The 25,212-nt window shown below is 43.4% G+C and overlaps 1 protein-coding gene across 1 annotated transcript in view; it reads left to right on the top strand.

Moving 5' to 3' along the window:
* Iqgap1 (IQ motif containing GTPase activating protein 1) overlaps positions 1–19,296 on the top strand; it is a 119,277-nt gene extending 99,981 nt beyond the window's left edge. The window contains exons 31-38 of the mRNA XM_004658206.2: positions 614–716; positions 1,350–1,485; positions 1,779–1,866; positions 4,513–4,725; positions 5,544–5,710; positions 6,833–6,955; positions 11,829–11,937; positions 16,962–19,296. Of these exons, the coding sequence (XP_004658263.1) occupies positions 614–716; positions 1,350–1,485; positions 1,779–1,866; positions 4,513–4,725; positions 5,544–5,710; positions 6,833–6,955; positions 11,829–11,937; positions 16,962–17,075 (1,053 nt within the window). The 3' untranslated portion in view covers positions 17,076–19,296. The remainder of the gene's footprint in view (positions 1–613; positions 717–1,349; positions 1,486–1,778; positions 1,867–4,512; positions 4,726–5,543; positions 5,711–6,832; positions 6,956–11,828; positions 11,938–16,961) is intronic.
* The last annotated feature ends 5,916 nt before the right edge of the window (positions 19,297–25,212 follow it).

Below are 25,212 nucleotides of genomic sequence, written 5' to 3'. Positions count from 1 at the left end.
GAACCGGGGTCCTCTGGCTTTGCAGACAAATGCTTTAACTGCTAAGCCATCTCTCCAGCCCCTCGTATGCTTTTCTGAGTGAAAAGGTTGTGCACTGGCTCAAGTCACTTCTGAGCACTGCAGCAATTTCAGATATTGAAGTTCTATGTTTCATGACTTTGTTTGTTTGTTTGTTTGTTTGAGAGCGACAGAGAGAGAAAGAGAATGGTTGTGCCAGGATTTTCAGCCACTGCAAACAAACTCCAGATGCATGCACCCCCTTATGCATCTGGCTGATGTGGGTCCTGGGGAATCAAGCCTTCAACCGGGCTCCTTAGGCTTCACAGGCAAGCGCTTAACCACTAAGCCATCTCTCCAGCCCATCGTGGCTCTTTCTTACATGGTGTGCATTTATCCTTATGTCCAAGTTATAAGGAAAGGGCCACGATCTCTTCTCCATGCATCACAACATATGTCATTCCCTGTATCCCTCACATGTTTTCCTGATTAGCTAGCTTGTTAATCCTTAGGATGTGGCAGCTTTGTGGTGTGGCCTCTTGTGCAGGTTAAGTTGGGTCTTGGGAACAGGGAGAGAGATTGAGAGTGAAAATGAGATTTCATTGGGTCTTTGTAGCTCCTGTTAGACCACCAGGATGCCATTGCTCCAGAGCACAATGACCCAATCCACGAGCTACTGGATGACCTTGGCGAGGTGCCCACCATTGAGTCCCTGATAGGTAATGTTCTTATTTCTTGATTCTCCTTAGAGAGTGAGGGGAGAGCATGACACAAGAGTGTAGTTGTTACTTCCTCTGTGTGCACTGTACTAAGTTATTAATATACACTGGAAAACAAAACAGATAGGATCCCCGTCAACAAGTAGTGAGTACAATGGGAGAGGTTATTTCAACTAATCCTATATAATTAGAAATTATAAGTCCTATAAAAGATAGGGTATTTTTGATGGGTATGGTGGTTCATGCCTTTAATCCCAGCTGTCTGGAGACTAAGGTAGGAGAATTACCCTGGGTATAAAGCTAACCTGGGCTACAGAGTGAGTTCCAGGACATTTGAGGCTAAAGTGAGATCCTGCTTTAAAAAAAAAAAAAAAAAAAAGTATTTTGAGGGACAATTGTGATATTAGATTGTTGAAATAATTTTTCACACATTTACGAACTTCTATTATAGTCCTTTCCCTTTATTTGGCATATTTTCTTTTATTTCTTATTAAAAGATACTTTTGCCGTGTTATATGTATTAGTTTATTCAAGTATTATGTTAGACTTATATCATCTTTTATTTGTATTATTTTCCCTCCAAAGTTTTCTCCTTTTATTGCATTGACTCTTTCTACTCTCCCAAAACTCCAGGGGAAAGTTGTGGCAATTTAAATGACTCCAGTAAGGAGGCACTAGCTAAGACAGAAGTATCTCTCACATTGACCAACAAGTTTGACGTGCCTGGGGATGAGAATTCAGAGATGGATGCTCGGACCATCTTACTGAAGTGAGTACTGAAAGGAGGAAGTGGATGGAATCCAGAGACCCCTGAAGGGGGTCCTGCTGGGCTGTACCTGAGATGTCACCTCTCATACTGTACTAGGCACAGGATGTGTTTGCTAGTATGGTAAAATAAAATTACAGTCTTGGAAATCCACCCCCAGCACCTGCAGTGTGGTATTACCACGATCCTTGTGTGAGCAGGGGCCTCTGTGAATGGACCTGCGCAGTCACTGCAGCTCTGCTGGAGAGGAGGTAAATTTTATGGTCATGCTGAAATGCTTCCCCATCTCATTTCAGCACAAAACGTTTAATTGTGGATGTCATCCGGTTCCAGCCAGGAGAGACCTTGTCTGAAATCCTAGAAACACCAGCCACCAGTGAACAGGTAGAAATGAGGGTTCAGTGTCCATTTCCCTGGAATGGATTAGCTCACCGATAATATGTATATCCCAGGATTGGGGGGTGGAGGCACAGTGAAGAGATTGGGTCCTAGAGTGAGTATGGATTTAACCATAGGATGGTGGAGTCTAGGGCTTGTCTGAGAAGGTTGGTGGTTCCTAAGTCCAGAAGGTGTTCTTAGGATGTGAAGTTCACTGGCCGTTACATGCGGAGAAGGGGAGCAGGGAGGAGAAAGGGGAGACAGGGAGAAAGAATGCTAATTTAGTCTAGGGCAGAATCAGTCTGTCTAGTAGCTTATTAAATATTTTATAATTGTCTTGGGAACCTTTTATTTGTTTAGTACTTCAATCCTGGTGATGTTCTTATGAGGCAGTCTTTTAACGCCCATTTTACAGATACAGAAATGAAGGCCCTCACAGGTTAAATAACTTGCCTAAGTCCATCAACTTGTAGTAGCAGAACCAAACTTGGACCCAGTACTGTTTCACTCGAGAGTTTATGCTCTTTACCTTCACATTAGAAGAAAGTATGATCGTTCCAGTTTGGGAGGAACTACAGGCCACTGCAAATGTCACATCTCCAAATAAACCATTCAAGATATGCCACTGGAACCTTAAACTCAAACACTTAGGATCCTTGATATCCGTGACCAAACTGTGCCTAGCACTATCTTCACAAGCCCCTCATAATAGGAAAAGATGACAGCAACATAAGACAGAATGATGGAGAGAAGGGGAAAATAGGGAAGGGGGGAATGGGGAAGTAGCCAATAAAAAGGAAAAAAATCTTAGGATCTATCATCATAGTGGTTATTGAAGTATGAAGAGTTCAAATAGGGCCCAGGCATGGTGGCACACACCTTTAATCCCAGCACTCAGGAAGCAGAAGTAAGAGGGATCACGTAAGTTCAAGGCCACCCTGAGAATATATAGTGAATTCCAGGTCAGCCTGTAATAGAGTAAAACTGTACCTTGAAAACCAAAAACAAAGCTAATAGGGCCAGGTGTAGTGGCATATGCCTTAAATCCCAGTACTCAGGAGGCAGAGGGAAGGAGGATCGCTGTTAGTTCAAGGCCAGCCTGAGACTACAGTATGAGTTCCAGATCAGTCTGGGCTAGAATGAGTGCCAACTTTGAAAAAACAAAGTGATGATAATGAAGAAGGGGGGGGGGGAGAAAAGCTGATAGGACTGGCCACAATTGCATGCACTTTTAGTCCCAGCACTGGGTAGGCTGAGGATCCCTGCAAGTTCAGAGCCAGCCTAGGGCTACAGAGTGAGTTCCAGGTCATCCTAAGCTAAAGAGAGACCCTAACTCAGGGGGAGAAAAAAGTTAGTAGGGGATAAGGTTGTTGTTCAGTTGGTAGAGCACTTGCCTAACATACATAAGGCCTTGGGTTCATTCCCTTACACTACATAAACCTGATGTGGTTCATGTTTATAATCCTATTAAGAGGTGAGGCAGGAAGATCAGGAGTTCAAGGCAAGACTCAACTGAATAATGAGTTTGAAGTCAGCCTGGGCCACATGAGACCCTATCTCAAAACTAGAAAAAAGCCAGTCATGAGGGTCACACACCTTTAATCCCAGCACTCAGGAGGCAGTGGATCACTGTGAGTTTGAGGCCACCTTGAGACTACGTAGTGAATTCCAGGTCAGTCTGGGCTAGAGAGAAAGACACCCTATCTTAGAAAAGAAAGAGAGAGAGAGAGAAAAGGAATTAGCTGGATATGGTGGCACACACCTTTACCAGCACTCAGGCGGCAGAGGTAGGAAGATCACTGTCAGTTTGAGGCCAGCTTGAGACAGACTGCATAGTGGATTCCAGGTCAGCCTGGGCTAGAATGAGACCCTACTTCAAAATACCAAAATAATCATCATTATCATCTGGCAACTGGGGGAAATGGCTTAGCAGTTCAAGGCACTTGTTTTCAAAGCCTGCCATCCTGAGTTTGATTCCCAATACCCACTTAAATATGTACACTTGCATCTGGAGTTAAGTATTCAAAGAAAAATAAGTACTTGCCTAGCATGTATAAGACCTTGGGTTCAATCCTCAGTACCACAGAAAAAAAGGAAAAGAAAAGAGAAAGTGCTGAGTTGAGGTTATATGTTGAGCAAGGATGGGTAATGGACAAATGGAAAGTAGTGAGGAAAGGTGGCAGAATCAAAGGAGAGGTTTTTCCTGGTAAGGTGGTTGTAGCATGTTTGAAAGCTAGGGACAGCTTGAGCATGCTTCCACCTGGGCATAGTGTCAAAAAGCATTAGCCAGGATTTACTTGGCACTGCTATCACATTAGTGTAGTTACATCCAGCAATGACTTGAATAGAATGTAGTGGCTTTGGCACCCCAAAATGTGATAGGAATTTTGTAGCCAGTAGAGTCTAGTCTCCTGATTGTACCCGTTGTCCAGCATGCCCTGAGGAATCTGTGGGTCTATAGATGTACTTTCTGTAGGTAGAATGAGGTCTGCCTCAGTGTCCTTATCTGTCATCTGCTAGGGGGCCAGATTTGATCCCGTTTCAACAATGAAATTTGAGAACTTCATACATTCACGTGCAGTTCTGCTCTGTAAATGTTAAGTTTAGGGCTAGTGGAGTGAAATGACCAAGACTTGTTCCTTTCATCTCTAGGAAGCAGAACATCAAAGGGCCATGCAGAGACGTGCTATCCGGGATGCTAAAACTCCTGACAAGATGAAGAAGTCAGCATCTGTGAAGGAAGAGAATAACCTCAGCCTCCAGGAGAAGAAGGAAAAGATACAATCAGGCTTAAAGAAGCTGACAGAGCTTGGGGCTGTGGACCCAAAGAACAGATACCAGGAACTGATCAATGACATTGCCAAGGTACTGCATGCGGGGATAGTGATGGTTTGGCCTTGTTTAAAGCCACCTGAGAGGCTCATAAAGTTTCTCAGATCATAGCACACCTTCCAGTCATGGGTGCCTTGGCAGATTCTCTAACACTAGGTCCTCAAACATGTGGTTTATCACAGAGCCTAAATTAATTGGGAAACCCTTAATTAGAGCTTCTTGTGTCTAATTTCCTTTGGCCTTAAAGAATTCCTTAGACCTTTTCATAGTTGCTGTGTAATATGTCAGGTTGATCATGACCAACTTGATTTGTGAGCATCACCTCCAGCAAAGGGCTTGGGGTTGTAGGCATCTCTGTCGACAGCACCAAGATGTGCCTGTGCCAACACGAACTTGGTAATTGATGTCACAGGTTTTTGGTTTTTGTTTTTATTTTTTGAGGTTGTATAGTCTTGCTCTAGCCCATGCTGACCTAGAATTCACTATTTAATCTGAGGGTGGCCTTGAACTCACAGTGATCCTCTTACCTCTGCCTCCCAAGTGTTGGGACTAAAGGTATGTGCCACCACTCCCAGCCACAATTCTTTTTTTCTCCCTTCCCAGACAACGTATTTAAGAGCTTTATAAGCAAATTCTAAATCTCAAAATACGTTTTCCTAGTGGTGTAGAAGATATAAGTGGGATGAGGTTAAAATTTTTCTGTCATGAACACGGACTGATGTCTATTAAGAATGGTCACCATGTTCAAGGCATAGTTAAGCATGGCTGGTTTTAGTGTTAATAGACAGTGATGATTTAACAGGCACATGCTTTGTTTTGTTATTTTCCTAATTGTGATGATTATGTCTCAGGACATCCGTAACCAGCGGAGATACCGACAGAGAAGGAAAGCCGAACTGGTGAAACTGCAGCAAACCTACTCAGCTCTGAACTCTAAGGCCACCTTCTATGGAGAGCAGGTGGACTACTACAAAAGCTACATCAAAACCTGCTTGGATAACTTAGCCAGCAAGGGCAAGTGAGTAGTTTTTTCAATGATGGAGTTTTTTGTTTGTTTGGTTGGTTGTTTGAGGTAGGGTTTCACTCTAGTCGAGACTGACCTGGAATTCACTATGTAGTCTCAGGATGGCCTTGAACTCTCAGCAATCCTACCTCTGCCTCCCGAGTGCTGAGTATGCACTACCACACCCAGCTAGGATTAGTTTTTTAAAAGATCAATCCAAGGAAAGAATTTGTTGGTAGTGAGGGAGAGAGGTAGAAGCAACTGAAGTGACATTATGTTTTTGCAAGCAAAAGAGTTACATAGCAAGTTTTGAGCCCAACAGAACTATATAAGGAGGCCATGTATCAAAAAATAATACAAGACAAAAATCTCTTTAAGGAATATTATAAAACTGAATTCCCTAGTTCCTGAAGACAGGATCATATGCTTCAAGGAAAGTTTGTTAGAGCTTTCCTGGCATTTGTCCACAAACTCTCAGCCTGCCCATTTTACAGGAAGACTATAAACCCAGGGAGCTGAGGTAATCAGCCCAGGTTCAACCTGTAAATCTAGTTTAGTTTCTATTCCCAACCTCTAATTCTAAGACATTCCCAACCTTTGAAAGGTTGCGTGGAAAGAGCACAGAGAGTCCATGTGCCCTTCCCTGGATTCTGTGGTGTTTGTTATTTTGCTGTCTGCGCTCCCCCTCACTGGCCCCCTCACTCCCAGTATGCGTAATCCTTCCCTCCCTCCATGAAGAGAGGCGGTGTTGATACTGAAGGATGTTCCACCTAACCCAGCTGGGAGAGCTCACTACTGTGCCCTTAAAATTTTTTTTAAATTTATTGGGGGGGGGGCATGCCAGGGCCTTCAGCTGCTGCAAACTCCAGATACATGTGCCACCTGGCTTGTGCCCCTGGCTTATGTAGGTCCTGTGGATTTGAACATGGGTCCTTTGGCTTTGCAGGCAAGCATCTTAACCGCTAAGCCATCTCTCCAGCCCTGCCGTGCCCTTTTGACAAGTGCCTGTCATTCTTTGTGCAACTCCTGACTTTCTGGTACAAAATGTTTTCAGGTTCAATTTACAATTTGCTCTCCCCAGGCTGAGAGTGACTAAAAGTGACAAATGTTCTATTTTGTTTTATTTTTATTTTACAGGGTCTCAAAAAAGCCAAGGGAAATGAAAGGAAAGAAAAGCAAAAAGATTTCCCTGAAATATACAGCAGCAAGACTGCATGAAAAAGGAGTCCTTTTGGAAATTGAGGACCTGCAAGTGAACCAGTGAGCATTTGCCTTCTAACTGTATTTTATACATTGGTTTTTCAATTTTTGCATTCATTACCCCTTTATCTTCACCTTATTTCTCTTTCTTGATGGCTCATTTATTTCTCTTAGTACTCCCCCTCCCCTTAGTACTTTTTAATGTGCAGAAATAGGCCTTTATATGTCATAGAAGGACACATTTCTTTTCCTGTTTGTCTCAAGAGGGCATGTTGACGCTGTGTGTGTACATCCCATCTTCATTTTTCCTCTTAAAAGCCAGAAGTTATTCCATCTTCTCTGAGCCAAGAATAAATAACAGTGAGAAGCCTCACTTTGTTCCATTTGTGGCTAGGAACAAGGGTTACCTGCATTCTCCTTTCTGGGAAGCATCAGCTTGCTTTGCACAGGGTTCATGGTCTGGCCTGACATCTCCACAGGCCCTGGGCCCTGAATTGTTGGGAAGCACATACTGAACACCCACTTGGTCAGACCCATGAACTGGCACTACTGACCTTTCCCTTCTTGTGTCTATTTAAGAAGAAACATTTTGGTGATTCTAAAGAGTGTGTGTGTGTGTGTGTGTGTGTGTGTGTGTGTGTGTGTGTGTGTGTGCAGAATTGGAAAAGGAAAAGGCACTTGCTATCCAGCAAGTCGGAGATAACCGCTGGATTGACCTTAGTATAGTTTCCTTCAGCGTTCCTAGTCCCATGAATATTGTCTACCTCTACATGCCCAATTAATCCACTGTGTGTGGGGGGGCTCATTGATCCTCGCACTTCAGCCTCCTGCATAGCTGGGACCACAGGTACAAACTTGTCAGGAGCATTGTTTTTGTTTTGTATTTCGTTTTCCATGTGTGTATGGAAACAGATGTGCATTCACAAGTGTGTGCATGCATATGGAGGCCAAAGGTCAAATCTGATATCTTTTTCACTTGCTCTCCACCATATTCACTGAGATAGGGTCTCTCTGAACCTAAAGTTCAACAATTCAACTAGATGGACTAGCCTGTGAGCCCCAGGTGTTCCCTATCTGGGTCTCTCTCACCAGTGCTGAGGTTACGGGCCTGCACTGTCACACCCAGCATTCTTACGTTGGTATTGGAGATCTAGACTCAGATCCCTTTGCTTATTCAGCACACACTTTGCCCACTGAGCCATCTGCTCCACAGCCCAGGTGGACCTCAAACTCACATCCCCCTGCCTCAGCCTTCTGAGTGCTGGGATTGCAGGCATGTACCACTATTCTGGGATTTTTTAAAAAACATTTCTTTATTTCTTTTAACACAGTCGCCTCTGAATTGAATTTCTGATCAAAAATTACTTTGTTTTTGGTTTGGGTTTTTTTGTTTGCTTGTTTTTCGAGGTAGGGTCTCACTATAGCCCAGGCTGACCTGGAATTCACTATGTAGTCTCAGAGTGGCCCCCAACTCCTGGCGATCCTCCTACCTCTGCCTCCCAAGTGCTGGGATTAAAGGTGTGCACCACCATGCCCAGCTTCAAAAGTAGTTTTTGTAACTTTTTTTTAATGCAAGAGAGAATTTGTCCAGCCACTGCAGTCGAACTCTAGACGTGTGCACCACCTTGTGTTCATGTGTGAACTTGCATGCTTGTGTCACTGTGTGTCTGGCTTATGTGGGACCTGGGCAGTTGAACATGGGTCCTTAGGCTTCTCAGGCAAACACCTTAACTGTTAAGTCATCCCAAGGGGCTGGAGAGATGACTTAGCAAGAGATGGCTTAGCAGTTAAGTCTGTTGCCTGCGAGGCCTAAGGACCCAGATTCAGTTTCCTGGTACCCTATCTATCTGCCTCTTTCTCTAATAACAAAAAATATTATGAAAATGCATAACGTATTCTACTTTTGTTGTTGTTATTTCAAGGTATGATCTCACTGTAGCCCAGGCTTACCTGGAATTCACTATGTAGTCTCACAGTGGCCTCAAATTCACAGTAATCCTGGGATTAAAGGCATGTGCCACCACACCCAGCCTGTTTTGTGGTTTTTCAAGGTAGGGTCTTTCTGTAGTCCAGGCTGACCTGGAATTCATTATGTAGTCTCAGGGTGGCCTCAAACTCACAGTGATCCTCCTACCTCTGTCTCCCGAGTGCTAGGATTAAAGGTGTGCGCCACCACACTCAGCTTATTTTACTATTTTAACCATTTTTTTTTGTTACTATTTTTTCAAGGTAGGATCTTACTCTAGCCCATGCTGGCCTTGAACTCATGGTGATCTTCTTCCTTCTTTTGCCTCTGGATTGCTAGAACTAAAGGAGTGCGCCACCATGCCCAGCTTTATTTTAACCATTTGTAAGGGCATAGTTCAGTGTATTCACATTATTGTGTAACAGATCTCCGGAAATTTTTCATCTTGCAAAACTCTGTACCCATTAAATAGCAACTCCCCATCTTCCTCTCTTGCCAGCCTCTGGCAGCCACCATTTCCTTTCTGCTTCTGTGTGTTTGACTTCATTAGTTACCTCACATAAGTGGAGTCATGTACTGTTTGTCTTTTGTGCCTGGCTTGTTGCACTTAGCATAATGTCCTCACGGTGCATCCCCATGACAGGATTTCCTTCATTTTTCAGGCTGAATGATATCCCATTGTCTGTATTAATTACATTTTGTTTAGCTCTTCAAGCATTAATGGACACAGACATTGTTCCCACTGTTGGCTGTTGTGAATAGGGCTGCACTAAACATAGTGTGCAAATATCTCCTTAGGACCCTACTCTCAATTCTTTGGGTATTTCCTCAGATGTAGGGTTTTGCTGGATCTTGTGGTAACTCTAGTTTTATTTTATTTTATTTTGTTTATTTAGTTTTTTGAGGTAGGATCTCACTCTAGTCCAGGCTGACCTGGAATTCACCAAGACTCAGGGTGGCCTCGAACTCTCAATGATCCTCCTACCTCTGCCTCCCTAGTGCTGGGATTAAAGGTGTGCACCACCATGCCTGGCTTCTAGTCTTAATTTTTTTTTTGAGGAGCTGCCATACTATTTCCCATAGTAGTTAAAAGCCATTTATACATACTGCTGCCAATATTTTCCAGTAGTGCTGAAGTGTCTGAACATGCTTTTCTCACTCTTACCTTGCCATCAGTGAGTACATTAGCTTTCAGTACTTTTGAATTTGTCAGGCATGGTGGCACACGCCTTTAATCCCAGCACTCGGGAGGCAGAGATAGGAGGATCGCTGTGACTTCAAGGCTACCCTGAGATTACATAGTGAATTCCAGGTCATCTTGAGCTAGAGTGAGATCCTACCTTGAAAAAAAACTTCTGAATTTAACAGCATAAGAATATCTCCTTAGGGGCTGGAGAGATGGCTTAGTAGTTGAGGACACTCGCTGGCAAAGCCTGCTGGCCTGTGTTCCATTCCCCAGTGTCCAGATGCACAGTGTCGCAAGGTTCATTTGCAGCAGCAGGAAGCCGTGACTTGTCCGTTCTCTCTCTTCCTCTCCTCTCTCAAATATTTTTCAAAAGATTTTAAATTGTCCATTTCTTAAAGACTGGGGAGATGCTGAGTGGGTAAAATGCCCACCATGTAAGCATGAGGCCCTGAGTTCAGATCCCAGTACCCATATTCACAAAAAAAAAGAGCCTAGTGTAATGACACATGCCTAAATCCCAGCATAGGGAGGTGGAGACAGGCCCTGGGGCTTGCTGGCTAGCGAGTCATGTCAGTCAGGTCTAGGTTCAGCTCAGGACCCCATCTCCAAAAATAATAATAAGGTGGAGAATGACTGAGGAAGACGCCCAAGGTCAATTTCTGCTCATGTGCACCCCAAATTTTTCCCCTCATTTCTTAGATTTCTGACTGGGGCATTACTTTTTGCTTTAAGTGTGGCTCATCTGTACTCCTGGTCAGTTTTTCCATCCTGTGATCTTTTGTCTTTCTGACTTTGTTTGTTGGGGAAGGGGTGTTTGTTTGTTTCAGTACTTTATGCATTGCTGCAATCTAATTGATTGTTTTGTCCCTTTTTGTCATAATTTTCCACTCTCTACCTGTGTTTGCTTCTCTTCTTTCTAATTTGCTACTATGGACTTAGAGACCAGATAACCCAAGCAAATCCATTAAAATTAATTACTGCATGGAACAATTATCTTGAGGAAATAACTTATGAAGTGCTTCCAATTAGGAAATAAGCCAGTATCAGAGGATGGATTTTGTGAGCTCAATTTTAGCTTCTCTGTATCCTCTCTTGCATCCTTCATGGTCCTTAGCTGTTTGTGGTAGATAACTTAGCTCCATGGCAGAGCTAGAAATCTGAGGTGATGCCCCTTGTTCACCTAGGGAGCAGCATAATCTCTCTTTTCTTTCTGGTACCCTGAAACTTCCTGGAATGTGACATATTGGGACAGAGTGATGTAATAGTAGCCATTTGTTTTTGGTTGTAGTCAATGCACTTAGTACACAGTGCCTGCTCTTTCCAGAAAAGAGTTCATATCATTGCTTTTCACTTGACCCCTTTGCTTTGGTTTCCCTGCCTCTGCCAGTCCTCAAACATGCATGAGTTCAAACTGAACACCGTCCTCAGTTCACCTCTATTCAGCTTCTTTCTTTTTCTCCTTTCATCATTACAGTTCAGCAGTGGCTACAAGGGAGGCCAAAAGAATTCTGGGACGTCACTCTTAACAAGCCACATGTGGCATTCCCCAGTGGCTCCTTGTTTATAGAATTCAAGTACTTCAGAGAGAGGTGGTCATTCTTCTCTCCAAAGGAGAGAAGCAAAGGAGGTGACACATGGCATGGTCACCATGCTGCATCGCCTACAGGAGGACTTTGGTCCTGTACCTTCCACCTATGAGGACTTGATGCACTCCCTCGTTTCTCAGAGTATCGTTGCATGAGAACGTAATAACATACCTGTATATGATGATGTCTCAACAGGTTTAAAAATGTTATCTTTGAAATCGGTCCAACAGAAGAAGTTGGAGACTTTGAAGTGAAAGCCAAATTCATGGGAGTTCAAATGGAGACTTTCATGTTACATTATCAGGTGGGTATGCACCAGCCCAAACCAAAAGCCCTCTGATGAGAGAGCGTATTCTCATCCAGGTGGGAGAAGAGATAAAAGAAGGCCCTTTGGGGAAGGCTGCCTGTGTGCGTCTGAGCTCAGCACTGAGTGGGTGAAAGAGGCCAAGGGTTTGGGGGCACAGGGTAGCCTGTATTGTGTGAGAATTTCCCAAAATGTGTGCAGTTTAGAACACGTTGGCTTACTAGAAGCTTCCACTCAAGCATGCTGCTAAATTGAGCTGGTTCCCTGGACTTGAAGGAAGGGCTTAAGTACAGTTTTGGCAATATAAAGAAATAAGCCTAGTCAGGAGCCTGGCATTGCTTTGTTTTGTTTTTCCAGGTAGGGTCTCACTCTAGCCTAGGTTGACCTGGAATTTACTGTGTAGTCTCAGGCTGGCCTCCAACCCCTGGCAATCCTCCTACCTTTGCCTCCTGAGTGCTAAGATTAAAGGCATGCACCACCACGCCTGGCATCTTTTTTTTTTCCCTCTCATGTTGGTTTGATGTGGGTACTTAAAAGTTAGGTTCAGTCCTGAAAAAATGTGTGTAAATTGGATCCATTTAAATTTTTAAAAGAACTCTGTAGTGATTGGTTTTATAACATAATTATCCCTAATTTATATATATATATATATATATATATATATATATATATATATATATATATATGTATATGTATATGTATATGTATGTATATATATATATATATTTTTTTTTATGAGACAGAATTGGCATGCCATGGTCTTGAGCCACTGCAGTCAAACTCCTGATATCTGTGCCACCTTGTGTGCTTGCATGACCTTGGTACACATGCATCACCTTGTGCATCTGGCTTACATGGGTTCTGGGGAGTTGAACCTGGGTGCTTAGGCTTTGTAGGCAGGCGCCTTAACTGCTAAGCCATCTCTCCAGCTCCCTAATTTTTTGTTGTTGTTGCTGTTTTGTTTTTCGAGGTAGGGTCTCTCTCTGGCCCAGGCTGACCTGGAATTTACTATGTAGTCTCAGGGTGGCCTCAAACTCACGGCAGTCCTCCTACCTCTGCCTCCCGAGTGCTGGCAGCCCCCTAATTTTTATTTCTAAATATATAATTCTTTTTAGGAAGGTCTGTGCTACTGAACTAAATCCTCCCCTAAATATCAAATTTTTAAGGGGTAGGGATCACAGGTTGCCTCAAGCTCACTGTGTTGCTGAGGCTGGCCTTGGTCTCCTAACCTTCCTGCCTCTACCTCCCTAGTGCAGGGAATATAGGCATGTGCCACTATGCCCTACTGCCTGAATATTTTATTTAATACTCATTAAAAATTAAAGCCACAGATCTCTTGGCTCTGTAGTTCCCTCAATAACTAATTTAATCCTTAAAAAGTTTACAGCCATAGGCTGGAGAAATGGCTAAGCAGTTAAAGTGCTTGGCTGCAAAACTTAAGGACCCAGGTTCAATTCCCCAGGACCCATGTAAGCCAGGCATAAGGTTGTGTACGCTTTTGGAGTTCTTTTGCAGGGACTGGAGGCCCTGGTGTACCCATTCTCTTCGTCATCACCCCCCTCCTTTCAAATAAATAAAATATTTAAAATAAATTTTTAAAAAATTACAGCCAGGCATGGTGTGATGGCACACCTTTGAATCCCAGCTCTTGGGAAGCTAAGGTAAGAGGATCACTGTGAGTTCCAGGTCAGCCAGGGCTAGAATGAGACCCTGCCTTTAAAAAAAAAACAAAAAACTGCTTAGTGGGGCATGATGGCTCATACTAGTAATCCTAGCACTGAGGAAGTAAGAGACAGGGGATCAGGAATATGAGAACAGCCCAGGTTTCATGTGCACTTGTTGCCAGCCCAGACTAGATAGTGAGGCCCAAGGGGACACTAAGGAGTTGGCTCAGCAATTAAAGGTACTTGCTTGAAAAGTTTTGCCTGGCCCAGGTTCAATTCCCCAGTACCCACATAAAACCAGCTTGTTGGCAGCAGCAAGAGACCCTAGTGTACCAACATCTCTCTCTGACTCTCTCTCATAAGTAAGTAAATAAAAACCCAAAGGGAGGGACTGGGAAGATGGCTTCTATGCAAGCCTGAGGACTTGAGTTCAGACCCCCAACACCCATCTAAAAAAGTAGGCATAGCAACCCACTTGCAAGCTGAGTACTCAGGATGCAGATTGTGGGACAAGGCATCCTCAAAGCAAGTTGGCTCACTGGAGTAGCCAAATCTGAGCCCGGGGTTCAAATGAGAGACCCTGCCTCAGCAAATGAAATAGAGGGTAATGGAGGAAAACATCAGATACGAACCTCTGTCTCTACACATAGGTACACGTACATGAACATGCATGTATACCACACACACACACAAAAAAAAAAAAAAAAAATACAGAGGGGCAAGGAATTAGAAAATTGAGAAGCGGGCCGGGTGTGGTGGTGCACACCTTTAATCCCAGCACTTGAGAGGAGGAATGCCATGAGTTTGAGGCCACCCTGAGACTACGTAGTGACTTCTAGGTCAGCCTGAGCTAGGGGATGGAATTGAGAAGATTCATAAAGCACACCCAGACTGCAATAGCTTTGTATGTTACCAGTTGATAGGTCTTTTGGGGTTTTGTTTGTTGCTGTTGTAGTGTTGGGGACCCATCCTAGGACCTGGTGCATACTAGGCAGGTACTCTGCCTCTGCTTTGCCACAGTGGGTGAGAGCCTTCCTGGAGTACCTGGGCTTCTGCACATGCTGCCACCCGTCCTTCCTCACCACCCGCTTTATGTCTCCGTCAGATCATGAGCTCTTACATGCCTGTTACCTTCCTGAAAGCCTCCCCCAGCATAGCCACAGTCGTCAGTCTTCCCTTTGCCTCAGTAGCCCTGGGAGACATCCTCATCCTCTGTTTATAGTGTGTATTGACTCATTTCCCTGCCACCCCCCAAACTGTGAACTCCTTAGGAAAGGTAGTATGTCTTAGTCATCTGTTTCCTTCTTTGTAACCAGAAGCCCACAGAACATATCAAATGAACAAATGTGAAATAATTTTGTGACGCACATAGTCACACAAAAAAATCTGTTTATTTCATTTGTTCACTAAGTCTATATGGTTAGCCAGCCTGCCTAAGGAAACTCATTCTCTTGTGCACAAAATTCACTAAACATGCAAGGTGTTTTTAGGAGTAGGGGACACTTCATAGTCTCTGTCTTTATGGTATTGTTAGGATTTTCCCAAAAGATGAATTGGTTGAAATACTGGGACCCCTTCAAGCCCCCTAACCCTTACTTTCTCCACAGTGAATTTGAGTGGCAGTAACGCCACCCTGACTCTCTGGGCCCTTGTGTATGGCAGGGTGGTGGGAAAACAGCAGCTCCTGTCAGGTCTAGACCCACATCACTAGCTCTGTTCAGTTCAACATCTCTGAGCCTCAGTAGCTCATCTTTAAAATCTAGGTACTCGCACTTCCTAGGATTTTTATCAAGACTTAAAGAGAGACTGTATAGTGTGCTTAAACAATGACAAGCACAGGTAGCACCTGATCAATGTTTAGTTCGCTTTGTTCCCTTTGCCTTCAAAACAGAAAAGCTTTCTTGTATGAAATAACTAAAAGAGTCCAGGCATGATGGTAAATGCCTTTAATATAAGCACTCAGGAGGCAGAGGTAGGAGGATCACCATGAGTTCAAGGCCACCCTGGGACTACAGAGTGAGTTCCAGGTCAGCCCAGACTAGAGTGAGACCCTACCTCACAAAAACCAATGGCAGCAAAAAGAAGAAAAAAAAGAGAGAGAGAGAGAGAGAATCTAGCTGGGTGCAGTGGCGCACACCTTTAATCCCAGCACCCAGGAGGCAGAGGTAGGAGAATTACTATAAGTTTGAGGCCACCTTGAGACTACATAGTAAATTCCAGGTCAGCCTGAGGTAGGCAGACCCTACCGCAAAAAAAAAAAAAAAAAGAACATCGGGTTTGAGAGATGGCTCAGCAATTAAGGCACTTGCCTGAGAAGCCTAAAGGACCCAGGTTCGATTCTCCAGGACCCACGTAAGCCAGATGCACAAGATGCATGCAGAGGCCAGAGGAATTGATGTGCCCATTCTCTCTTTCCTTCTCTCTGAAATAAATAATTTTTAAAAAAATTTTTAAACAAAATCTAAAAGGGCCAGGACTGCAACTCAGTAGAAGAGTGCTTATTTAGCATGCAAGAGGCCCTGTGACTTCAAACCCTTTTATCACCCAAAACAAAAAGAATCTAGTAGACTGTGGGGCTGGAGATGCATCTTAGAGTATTTTCCTGGCATCGTGGCATGCACAAAGACCTAGGTTCTGTCCCCAACACTATAACCTAGGAAGTAAAAGCAGGACAATCAGAAGTTTAAGGTCATCCTTAGCTGCATAGCAAGTTTGAGGTCAGCCTGGGCTACATGAGACCCTATCAATTTTTTTTATTATTATTTCATTTTATTTTTTGGAGGGGGTTTTTTGAGGTAGCAACTCACTCTGGTCCAGGCCGACCTGGAATTAACTGTGTAGTCTCAGAGTGGCCTCAAACTCTTAGCGATCTTCCTACATCTGCCTTCCAAGTGCTGGGATTAAAGGCATGTACCACCACACCCATCTTATCTCAGATTTTTTAAAGAATGTGATAGATTTATTGAGACACAGTACTAACGTCTCATTTTTGTGGTTAGTATATTTTTACCGTGAGTTGAAATTTCTGTCTTTTCCACATATTAAAATTTTCTATAGCTAAAGTGAAGTGGGAAAATGCCATCATAACTTATGAACTAAGAAGGCTTAAATGTTTGTACTTTAATGAGCACACTTTTTTTTTTCTTTCCATGTTTGGTGCATTTATAAACAAAATGATTCCCCAAATGCCAAATTAATCAGAAAGTTCCATCAGCAGTGGACACTTCCATGCTGGGAACTTCGGCCTTGCCCCACTTCACATCTGGCACATGGGTCATGCCTTGTTCCTCCTGGCATTAATTATGGTCTTTCTTTTCTTGTTCCAGACCTGATTGTCCTTTTTTTTTTTTTTTTAAACAGGACCTGCTGCAGCTACAATATGAAGGAGTTGCAGTCATGAAATTATTTGATAGAGCTAAAGTAAATGTCAACCTCTTGATCTTCCTTCTCAACAAAAAGTTCTATGGGAAGTAATGGGTCATCTGCTGCCAGCCCAGAAGAAGGCTTGGAAGATACACTTCACAGCCTCTGGAGGGTCCTCCTTTACTCCTTGGAAGCAAAGACCAGCTCAGCTGGTGCCTCAGTCAGATACACTCCCAGTGCTCCATTTTTAATCCCTCTCCCTCTGACAGGACATTGTTTTACCTTTTTTCATATGAAATTATATATGCCAGGCTTAGTCTGACCCCTGCTTCCTTCATCGTTCTTCATCATTTAGGAAAGAGTGGAAGCCCCGCCAGTCCCAGACTCTCTTACAGTCTTTGAAGCGGTATTACTGTTTTGTAAGCTTTGGTGTTTGTTTTGCTTAGCAATAAGGATAGGAGGATTTAAATTCATGTTTAGAAATGAAAGCTATTGGCACCAATAACATACATGCACATAAGATTCACAATTAAAATGCCAAGTTTTCAAAAGTGTAGCTCCTTTATATTTTTGGTCCATCAGTGAAATCGAAGGATAACAAAGGTCTTTATTTCTCTTCCATTCTGTCATCTTTGTGGACAGAGTTTGTGCAAGTTCTGTGTTCAAATGGAGCGGTTTTAGAAAACAAGGAGATAGTGCTTTTAACCTTGACGGTCAGATATGGACAGTGCTGTTACTGTAGTGCCCTCCCTAGTTGATGAGAATTCCACTGATAACATTCCGCTCTTGAGGTAAATTCAGAGTGGGCCGCGGAGTTGTCCTGTTCAAACCAGGCCTCAGAGGTGGATGGGATTCCCAGAGACTGTCCACTCCATCCTTCGACAAAGGAATGGTTTGCCCTAGTGTAGAATGTAACTTCCCAAAATTGTTTGTGTCTTAAAAGTGCCTTATTAAAGCGTAGATTTATTTCTTAAAATGTGAGTGATAGGAATTTTTAAAAAATTTATGTAATGCTTTAGAATACTCTTGAGAAAGGTTTTTTTTTTTTTTTAATTGGTTTATCTGTATATCTGAACTCTTGAACATTTCCTTTAGCTGAAACACTAGGATTTATCTGCAGGATTGCAGAGACTCCTGCCTTAAATAGTTAAAACAACAGCCAGCCCATGTATATGCTTAAGATGAAAATCAATTTTTCCCACCTATTCATCTCTTGCTGCCAACAATCATGTCTTTATAAACCCCAAATATTTAGGCTTGGTTTTTTTTTTTGTTTGTTTGTTTGTTTGTTTTTTTAAAGAAAGCTCAATTTTAAATATTGAATTTAGAAACTTTGCCCTTGGATAAAAAGTCATAAACTTTTTTCTAAATGTTTTTCAAAAAAAACAGGTAAATCATGCTACTGAGCTTCTAGTTTCTCTGTTTTGGTTCAGTATTGTTTTATTATGAAACATGAAAGTTAAATTGAAAAGTTTACTCATGTACATTGGAGGCCAGTTAACCATTTAAATTAATAAATTATGTGGTGTGTCCCTATTACAAATGTAAGTTTCAGAAAAGTATCTTTCATGATTGGTAATGTGGCCAAGTCAATGGGTACAGCCCACAGGGAGTGTGGGTACCGGGAGGCATGGGTGCCATGGGAGGACTTGCCTGTACACTAAAAAAAAACTTGCTTTTTAATGAGTTTTGGAACACGGTTTTTTGGTAAATATTTTCTTCAAATAAAAGCCAAATGCTAAAACCTGAGGTGGTAGGATACACAGGTTTCAGGCACTTGACAGGCTGAGACAGAGGCTAGGTCAAGGCCAACTTGGGCTAGATAGACATACTCTGTCTAAATAAAAGTAGAATTCGTTAGAACCACCATCACCTGAAAGACTGAGACTGACAAAAGTGTGTTAACTATGTCTTCTTGAAAGAGCATACCCATCTCAAATGCTTGTCCCAAAGGCCACCTCCAAGACAATAAAGTTTACAGCACCTTTACTAAGATGTTTCAATTATTTAGAAGGATGCCCAGAACACAGCTTCTAATGCAGAATAGCACCAAACGCTCTTCAGGAATTTTGATTGATGAATGCAGAACTGTTTTAAAGGCAGAGATTGCCCAGCACACCTCAAGTCCTGGCATCAGAGCCATGTTGTGCTTGCTTTATTTATTAGCTGTAGCAGTCTCTGTCTCATCTCATCCTCCTCTCTCCTGCTCCTTGGCCAGCCGTCATGACATTTACCATGAATTCATTTCCTCCCAAGAATCGGGTCTGCCCGTGGGCTTGTTGTTACACACAGTTGCCTTTGTATCTCTAGATGAAATAAAAGGTCATTTGTTCCTGTTGGTGTTTCTTTTTCTCAGCTGCGTTGTTAACACTGTTTAACAGGAGCTGCTAGCTAGAGTAAGATTTAATAATTAAAAACCACAACAGAAAAACAGCTAACTTCCTTTTACTTTTTTTTTTTTTCTTTTTTTGAGGCATGCCCAACTGGCCTTTTTTTTTTTTTTTTAATACAAGAGAGTGCAAAAGAGACAGAATTGGTGCCCCAGGGCCTTTGGCCACTGCAGTTGAATTCTAGATGGATCCCTTGTGCACATGTGTAACCTTGCATGCTTGCCTCACTTTGTGCATCTGGCTTATGTGGGACCTGGAGAGTTGAACATGAGTCCTTAGGCTTTGCAGACAAGCGCCTTAACCTCTAAGCCATCTTTCCAGCTCTTCTAATCCCCTTTTAAAAGAGAAGCACCAAGTCAGAATATTAGTCGCAGAATATTACAAAATGATGTTTAGGTGTGCATTTAACCTTTTTAAAGTATATATGCTTAAATTAGCCTTCACATAAGAATGATGTTGAAGCCAGGCATGGTGGTGCACACCTTTAATCCCAGCACTTGGGAGGCAGAGAGGAGGATTGTCATGAGTTTGAGGCCACCCTGAGACTACATACTGAATTCCAGGTCAGCCTGGGCTAGAGGAAAACCCTACCTTGGTGGTGGGGAGGGGAGGAACATCAATAGTACCTGCTATTGTCCATTTTTAAAGACATGAATGAAGCTCTTTTTGCATCTTCCCCCCCTCTTATTTTTTTCAAGGTAGGGTCTCTCTGTAGCCCAGGCTAACCTGGAATTCACTATGTAGTCTCAGGGTGGCCTCAAAGTCAAGTGATCCTCCTACCTCTGCCTCCCAAGTGCTGAGATTAGAAGTATGTGGCACCATGCCCAGTCATTTTTTCCCTTTTTAACCTTGTTTTTTTGAAAATATATTTATTTATTTGAGAGAGAAAAAGAGGGAAAGAATGGGCACATCATGGCCTCTAGCCACTGTAAACAAACTTCAGATGCATGTGCCCCCTTGTGCATCTGGCTTACATGGGTCCTGGAGAGTTGAACCAAGATCCTTTGGCTTTGTAGACAAACACCATAACTGCTAAGCCATCTCTCCAGCCCCCGTCATGGTTTTTAAACAATTTTTTTTTTTCAGTACTAGAGAATGAACCTAGGGCCTCACACATTCTAAGCAATCACTCCACAACTGGCCTTTATTTCCAGCCCTAAACTGATGACTCTGTTCCACTTCCCTCACAGTATTTTATCCCGCTGTAATTTCTTCTGGTGTTGGGCTTGAACCCAGGGCCTTGTGTCTGCTAGTGTCAGGAAACCTTTCCTCTGGAGAGACGTGAGCACACATCTTCACCCCAAATAGGGCTCAAATGGCAACCAAACTACGCTTGCACCAATACCAGAAGACCAGTTTGATGAACCAATGAGTTTATTGGGGTTACTTACAGAACATGGAGAAGGATTATTAATGGGAACATAGAGCCCAGAAACAGCTGCCTTGATGGGGCTCTGTATGTCAAGATTACTCCCCCAGTGCTGTGCCCTCTGCTGCAGGGTGAGGGCTTGCTTACAGAGCATGGGGACCCCAGAGCAGCTGCACCAACCGAGACGTCTCATCCCATTCTGAATAACAACTTCCCTGTAGCCGCTTCAAGCAGCTCCTAGTCCCCGTCCAGGAGTGTGGGACCACAGAGCAGCTGTGGCAGCCTGGTGCTTATTCATAGAGCATGGAGACTCCAAAGAATGTGCCTCAGTGGAACCAGGTTTACCCCTGCAGATGCTTTCCCTTCAGGTTCGGGTGCGGGGATAAGGGTTAACTTACAGAGCATGGAGACCTCTAGGAAACCACTGTGATGGAGCTCTATGCCATGATTACCCCTGGGGATGCTCCTCCATCAGTCTTGCGGGGAGGGCTTGCTCATAGAGCGTGGACAGGCCAAAGAAACCCATGCAATGGACCAGATTGTTCTTGCCCATCCTAGGCAAGTGTTCTGTCAACTAGGCTACACACCCCAACCCTTTTTAAAATGTAGACAGATACTGGTTTTTTGAGGTAGAGTCTCACTCTAGCCCAGGCTGGAATTCACTATGAAGTCCCAGGGTGCCCTCAAACTCACAGCCATCCTCCTACCTCTGCCTCCCCAAGTGCTGCAATTAAAGGCATGCACCACCATGCCCTGGCTTAAAATATATGTTTACTTTTGACCATTTTATACATGTATATGATGTATTTTGATCTGTATATTTGATCAAGGTAATCACTATGTGGTCTCAGAATGGCCTCAAAGTAAGGTGATCCTCCTACCTCTGCCTCCCGAGTGCTGAAATTAGAAGTGTGCGGCACCTTTTTGCCTTTTTAAGCACTTCTTCTCAGCTAGTCACACTTTTATCAACTCCATTTTTCAACACAATGAGTTTAACTATGGTTATTTACATGAGCATTGACAGGGGATTAGTTACAGAACATAGCCTTACCAGTAGCCGCAACACTCAAGGTAATGTCTCCCCTTCCATAGTAACCATAAACTGCCAATAGCTCCTTAGTGAGATGTGGCCCTTCATGAGCACCTCTCTCACCCACGCTAGAATGTTGGTGAGCTCAATCTTGGTGGGTAAGAACAACTGCTGTGTGTTCATGAGTGCAACTGACCGTGTCATGCCCAAAGACAGTGTTCCAAAGCACTCCTCCCCCTCCACCTGCTTTTACATTCTTTCTCTACTGCAGTGTTGCCTGGACTTTGGAGGGGTAATATAGGTATCCCATGTAGGTCTGAGCATTTAATGGTCTCTGCACTCTGATGAGTTTTGTTTTGGTGGTGTTTTTTCAAGGTAGCATCTCGCTCTAGCCCATGCTGGCCTGGAACTCTCATTCCAGGCTGACCTCAAAAATCACAGCAGTTCTTCCTCTGCCTCCCAAATGCTGGGATGAAAGTTGTGTGCCACTCGTACTCAATTTTATTTTATTTTATTTATTTGCAAGGAGAAAGAGAATGGGCATGCCAGGGCCTCTTGTTACTGCAAACTCCAGATGCATGTACCACTTTGTGCATCTGGCTTTATGTGGGTAGTGGGGAATTGAACGTGGGTCAGTAGGCTTTCTAAGCAAGGGACTCTAACTGCTGAGCCAATTTCCCAGCCCAGTATCAATATTTCTTTGTTTTACCTACATAATAGGAGGGGGAAATGATGCCGTCAAACTCTCTCTCGAAAGAAAGAGGAAGGAAGGAAAGGAAGAAAAAAGAAAGAAAGCTGGGCGTGGTGACACACGCCTTTAATCCTAACACTCAGGAGGCAGAGGTAGGAGGATCGCCATGAGTTCAAGGACACCCTGAGACTTTATGGTGAATTCCAGGTCAGGCTGGGCTAGAGTGAGCCTACCTTGAAAAACAAACAAAAAAAAGATAAAAGAAAATAGAAAGTGAACAAGAAAGAAAAAGTATTTTTTAAAAACAGAAGAGAAATTAGTTGGAAAAAGATGGATTCAGTGGAGGGAGGGATCAGAAGAGAAGAAAGGGAGGGGGTTGGTAAGAATGGATTATGACCATGCTATATTGTCTATATTTGTGGATGTTGTCAATAAAAAATACAAGCTGGGTGTGGTGGCGCACACCTTTAATCCCAGCACTCAGGAGTCAGAGGTAGGAGGATTACTGTGAATTCAAGGCTACCCTGACACTACATAGTGAATTCCAGGTCAGCCTGAGCTAGAGTGAGACCCTAACCTCAAAATCAAAAGTTAAAATTTGTTTTCTATAACCATAAAGCTATTAACCATAAAAGATGGTTTGCATAATTACAACTATTGTTAATGCATGTTTCACAATAATAAGATATCCTATTGCTTTGACAATTCTAAAAGATTTGGAATGCATTTCTTTTTGCTTTAGGTTTTTTTTTTTTTTTTTTTTTTGAGAAAGAGGCAGATAGAATGGGCTTGTCAGGGCCGTTAGCCACTGTAAATGAACTCCAGGCTTACATGGGTCCTGGGGAATTGAACCTGGGTCCTTTGGTGTTGCAGGCAAGTTCCTTAACCACTAAGCTGTCTCTCCAGCCCTACTTTAGTTTTTTAAGTTATTTATTCATTTCTTTGAGAGAGACAGAAAAAAGCAGACAGCCAAGAGAATGAGTATGTGTACGTCAAGGACCCCAACCACTGCAAAAGAACTCCAGACATATGTACCAATTTGTGCACCTGACCTTATGAAGGTACTGGGTAATCAAACCTGGGCTGTCAGGATTTGCAAGCAAGTGCCTTCAACTTCTATACCATCTGTCCAGCTCTTGCTTTTGTTTTTTGAGACACTGTCTAATATAACAGGCTGGCCTCAAACTCACTGTGTTGCCAAGGACAGACTTGAATGCCTGATCCTCCCACTTCTGCCCTTTCAATGCTGGGATTACAGCTGTGTGCCACCATGCCTGGCTCAAATGCATTTTTTGGTGGTGGTGGTGGTGTTTTGTTTTGTTTTGTTTTTTCAAGGTAAGATCTCACTCTAGCCCAGGCTAAGTTGGAATTCACTGTGTAGTCCCAGGGTGGCCTTGAACTCATGGCGATCCTCTGACCTCTGCCAACTAAGTGCTGGGATTTAAGGTGTGCACTACCACACTCAGCTCTGGAATGCATTTCTTAAAATGAAAGTACTTAAGACTTCTTAGTCACATTAAAAAAATAATAAAGGGGGGGCTGGAGAGATGGCTTAGCAGTTAAGCGCTTGCCTGTGAAGCCTAAGGACCCCGGTTCGAGGCTCGGTTCCCCAGGTCCCACGTTAGCCAGATGCACAGGGGGGGCGCACGCGTCTGGAGTTCGTTTGCAGAGGCTGGAAGCCCTGGCGCACCCATTCTCTCTCTCTCCCTCTATCTGTCTTTCTCTCTGTGTCTGTCGCTCTCAAATAAATAAATAAAAATTTAAAAAAATAAAATAAAGGGGGCTGGAGGGATGGCTTAGCGGTTAAGGCGTTTGCCTGCAAAGCCAAAGGACCCAGATTCAATTCCCCAGGACTCACGTTAGCCAGGTGCACAAGAAGGCGCACGCATCTGGACTTTGTTGGCATGGTTGGAGGCCTGGGCATACCCATTCTCACTTCCTCCTCCTTTCTCTGTCAAATAAATAAAAAATAAAATGTTAAAAATAAATAAATAAAGGCTGGGGGCTGGAGAGATGGCCTAAGTAACCCGTTCAAGGCTCGATTCCCAGGACCCACATAAGTCAGATGCACAAGGTGTTGCATGCATCTGGAGTTCCTTTGCAGTGGCTGGAGGCCCTGGCGCGCCCATTCTCTCTCTCTCTCCCCCTCTTTCTGTTTGTCACTCTCAAATAAATAAATAAAAATAAACAAAAAAAATAAAAGCTGGGGTTGAGGTAGGCCAAAGGTTGATCACAAGGATGTCTAGGGCCCTGGGTTCTATTCCTAGCACCCCACCACCACCACCACCACCACACACACACACACACACACACACACACAGAGAGTTTGGTACGAAAGAAAGAAAATTACCCCATTTGGAAAAGGATTTTATTTATTTGAGTGAGTGAGAGAGAGGCCGTGCCACTGCAAAAGGACTTCAGATGTGTCCGGTGTGGTGTCACATGTCTTTAATCCCAGTGCTCAGGAGACAGGGGTAAGAGAGAGCGCTGTGAGTTCAAGGCCAGCCTGAGATTATAGAATGAGTTAGTTCTAGGTCAGCCTGGGCTACAGCGAGACCCTACCTAGAAAGAAAAAAAAAAGAGGGGTTGGGAAGGAAGATGCAAAATTTGTAGCAGAGCTTCATTTGCACCTTTTTTTTCTCAATTTTTATTAACATTTTTCATGATTATAAAAAATATCCCATGGTAATACCCCCCCCCCACTTTCCCCTTCGAAATTCCATTCTCCATCATATCCCCTCCCCATCTCAATCAGTCTCTCTTTTATT

Source organism: Jaculus jaculus, chromosome 3, assembly GCF_020740685.1.
Source record: "Jaculus jaculus isolate mJacJac1 chromosome 3, mJacJac1.mat.Y.cur, whole genome shotgun sequence".
NCBI classification, from domain to species: Eukaryota; Metazoa; Chordata; class Mammalia; order Rodentia; family Dipodidae; genus Jaculus; species Jaculus jaculus.
Note: the sequence above shows the minus strand (reverse complement) of the source record. Positions and strands in the feature narration are given on the sequence as shown.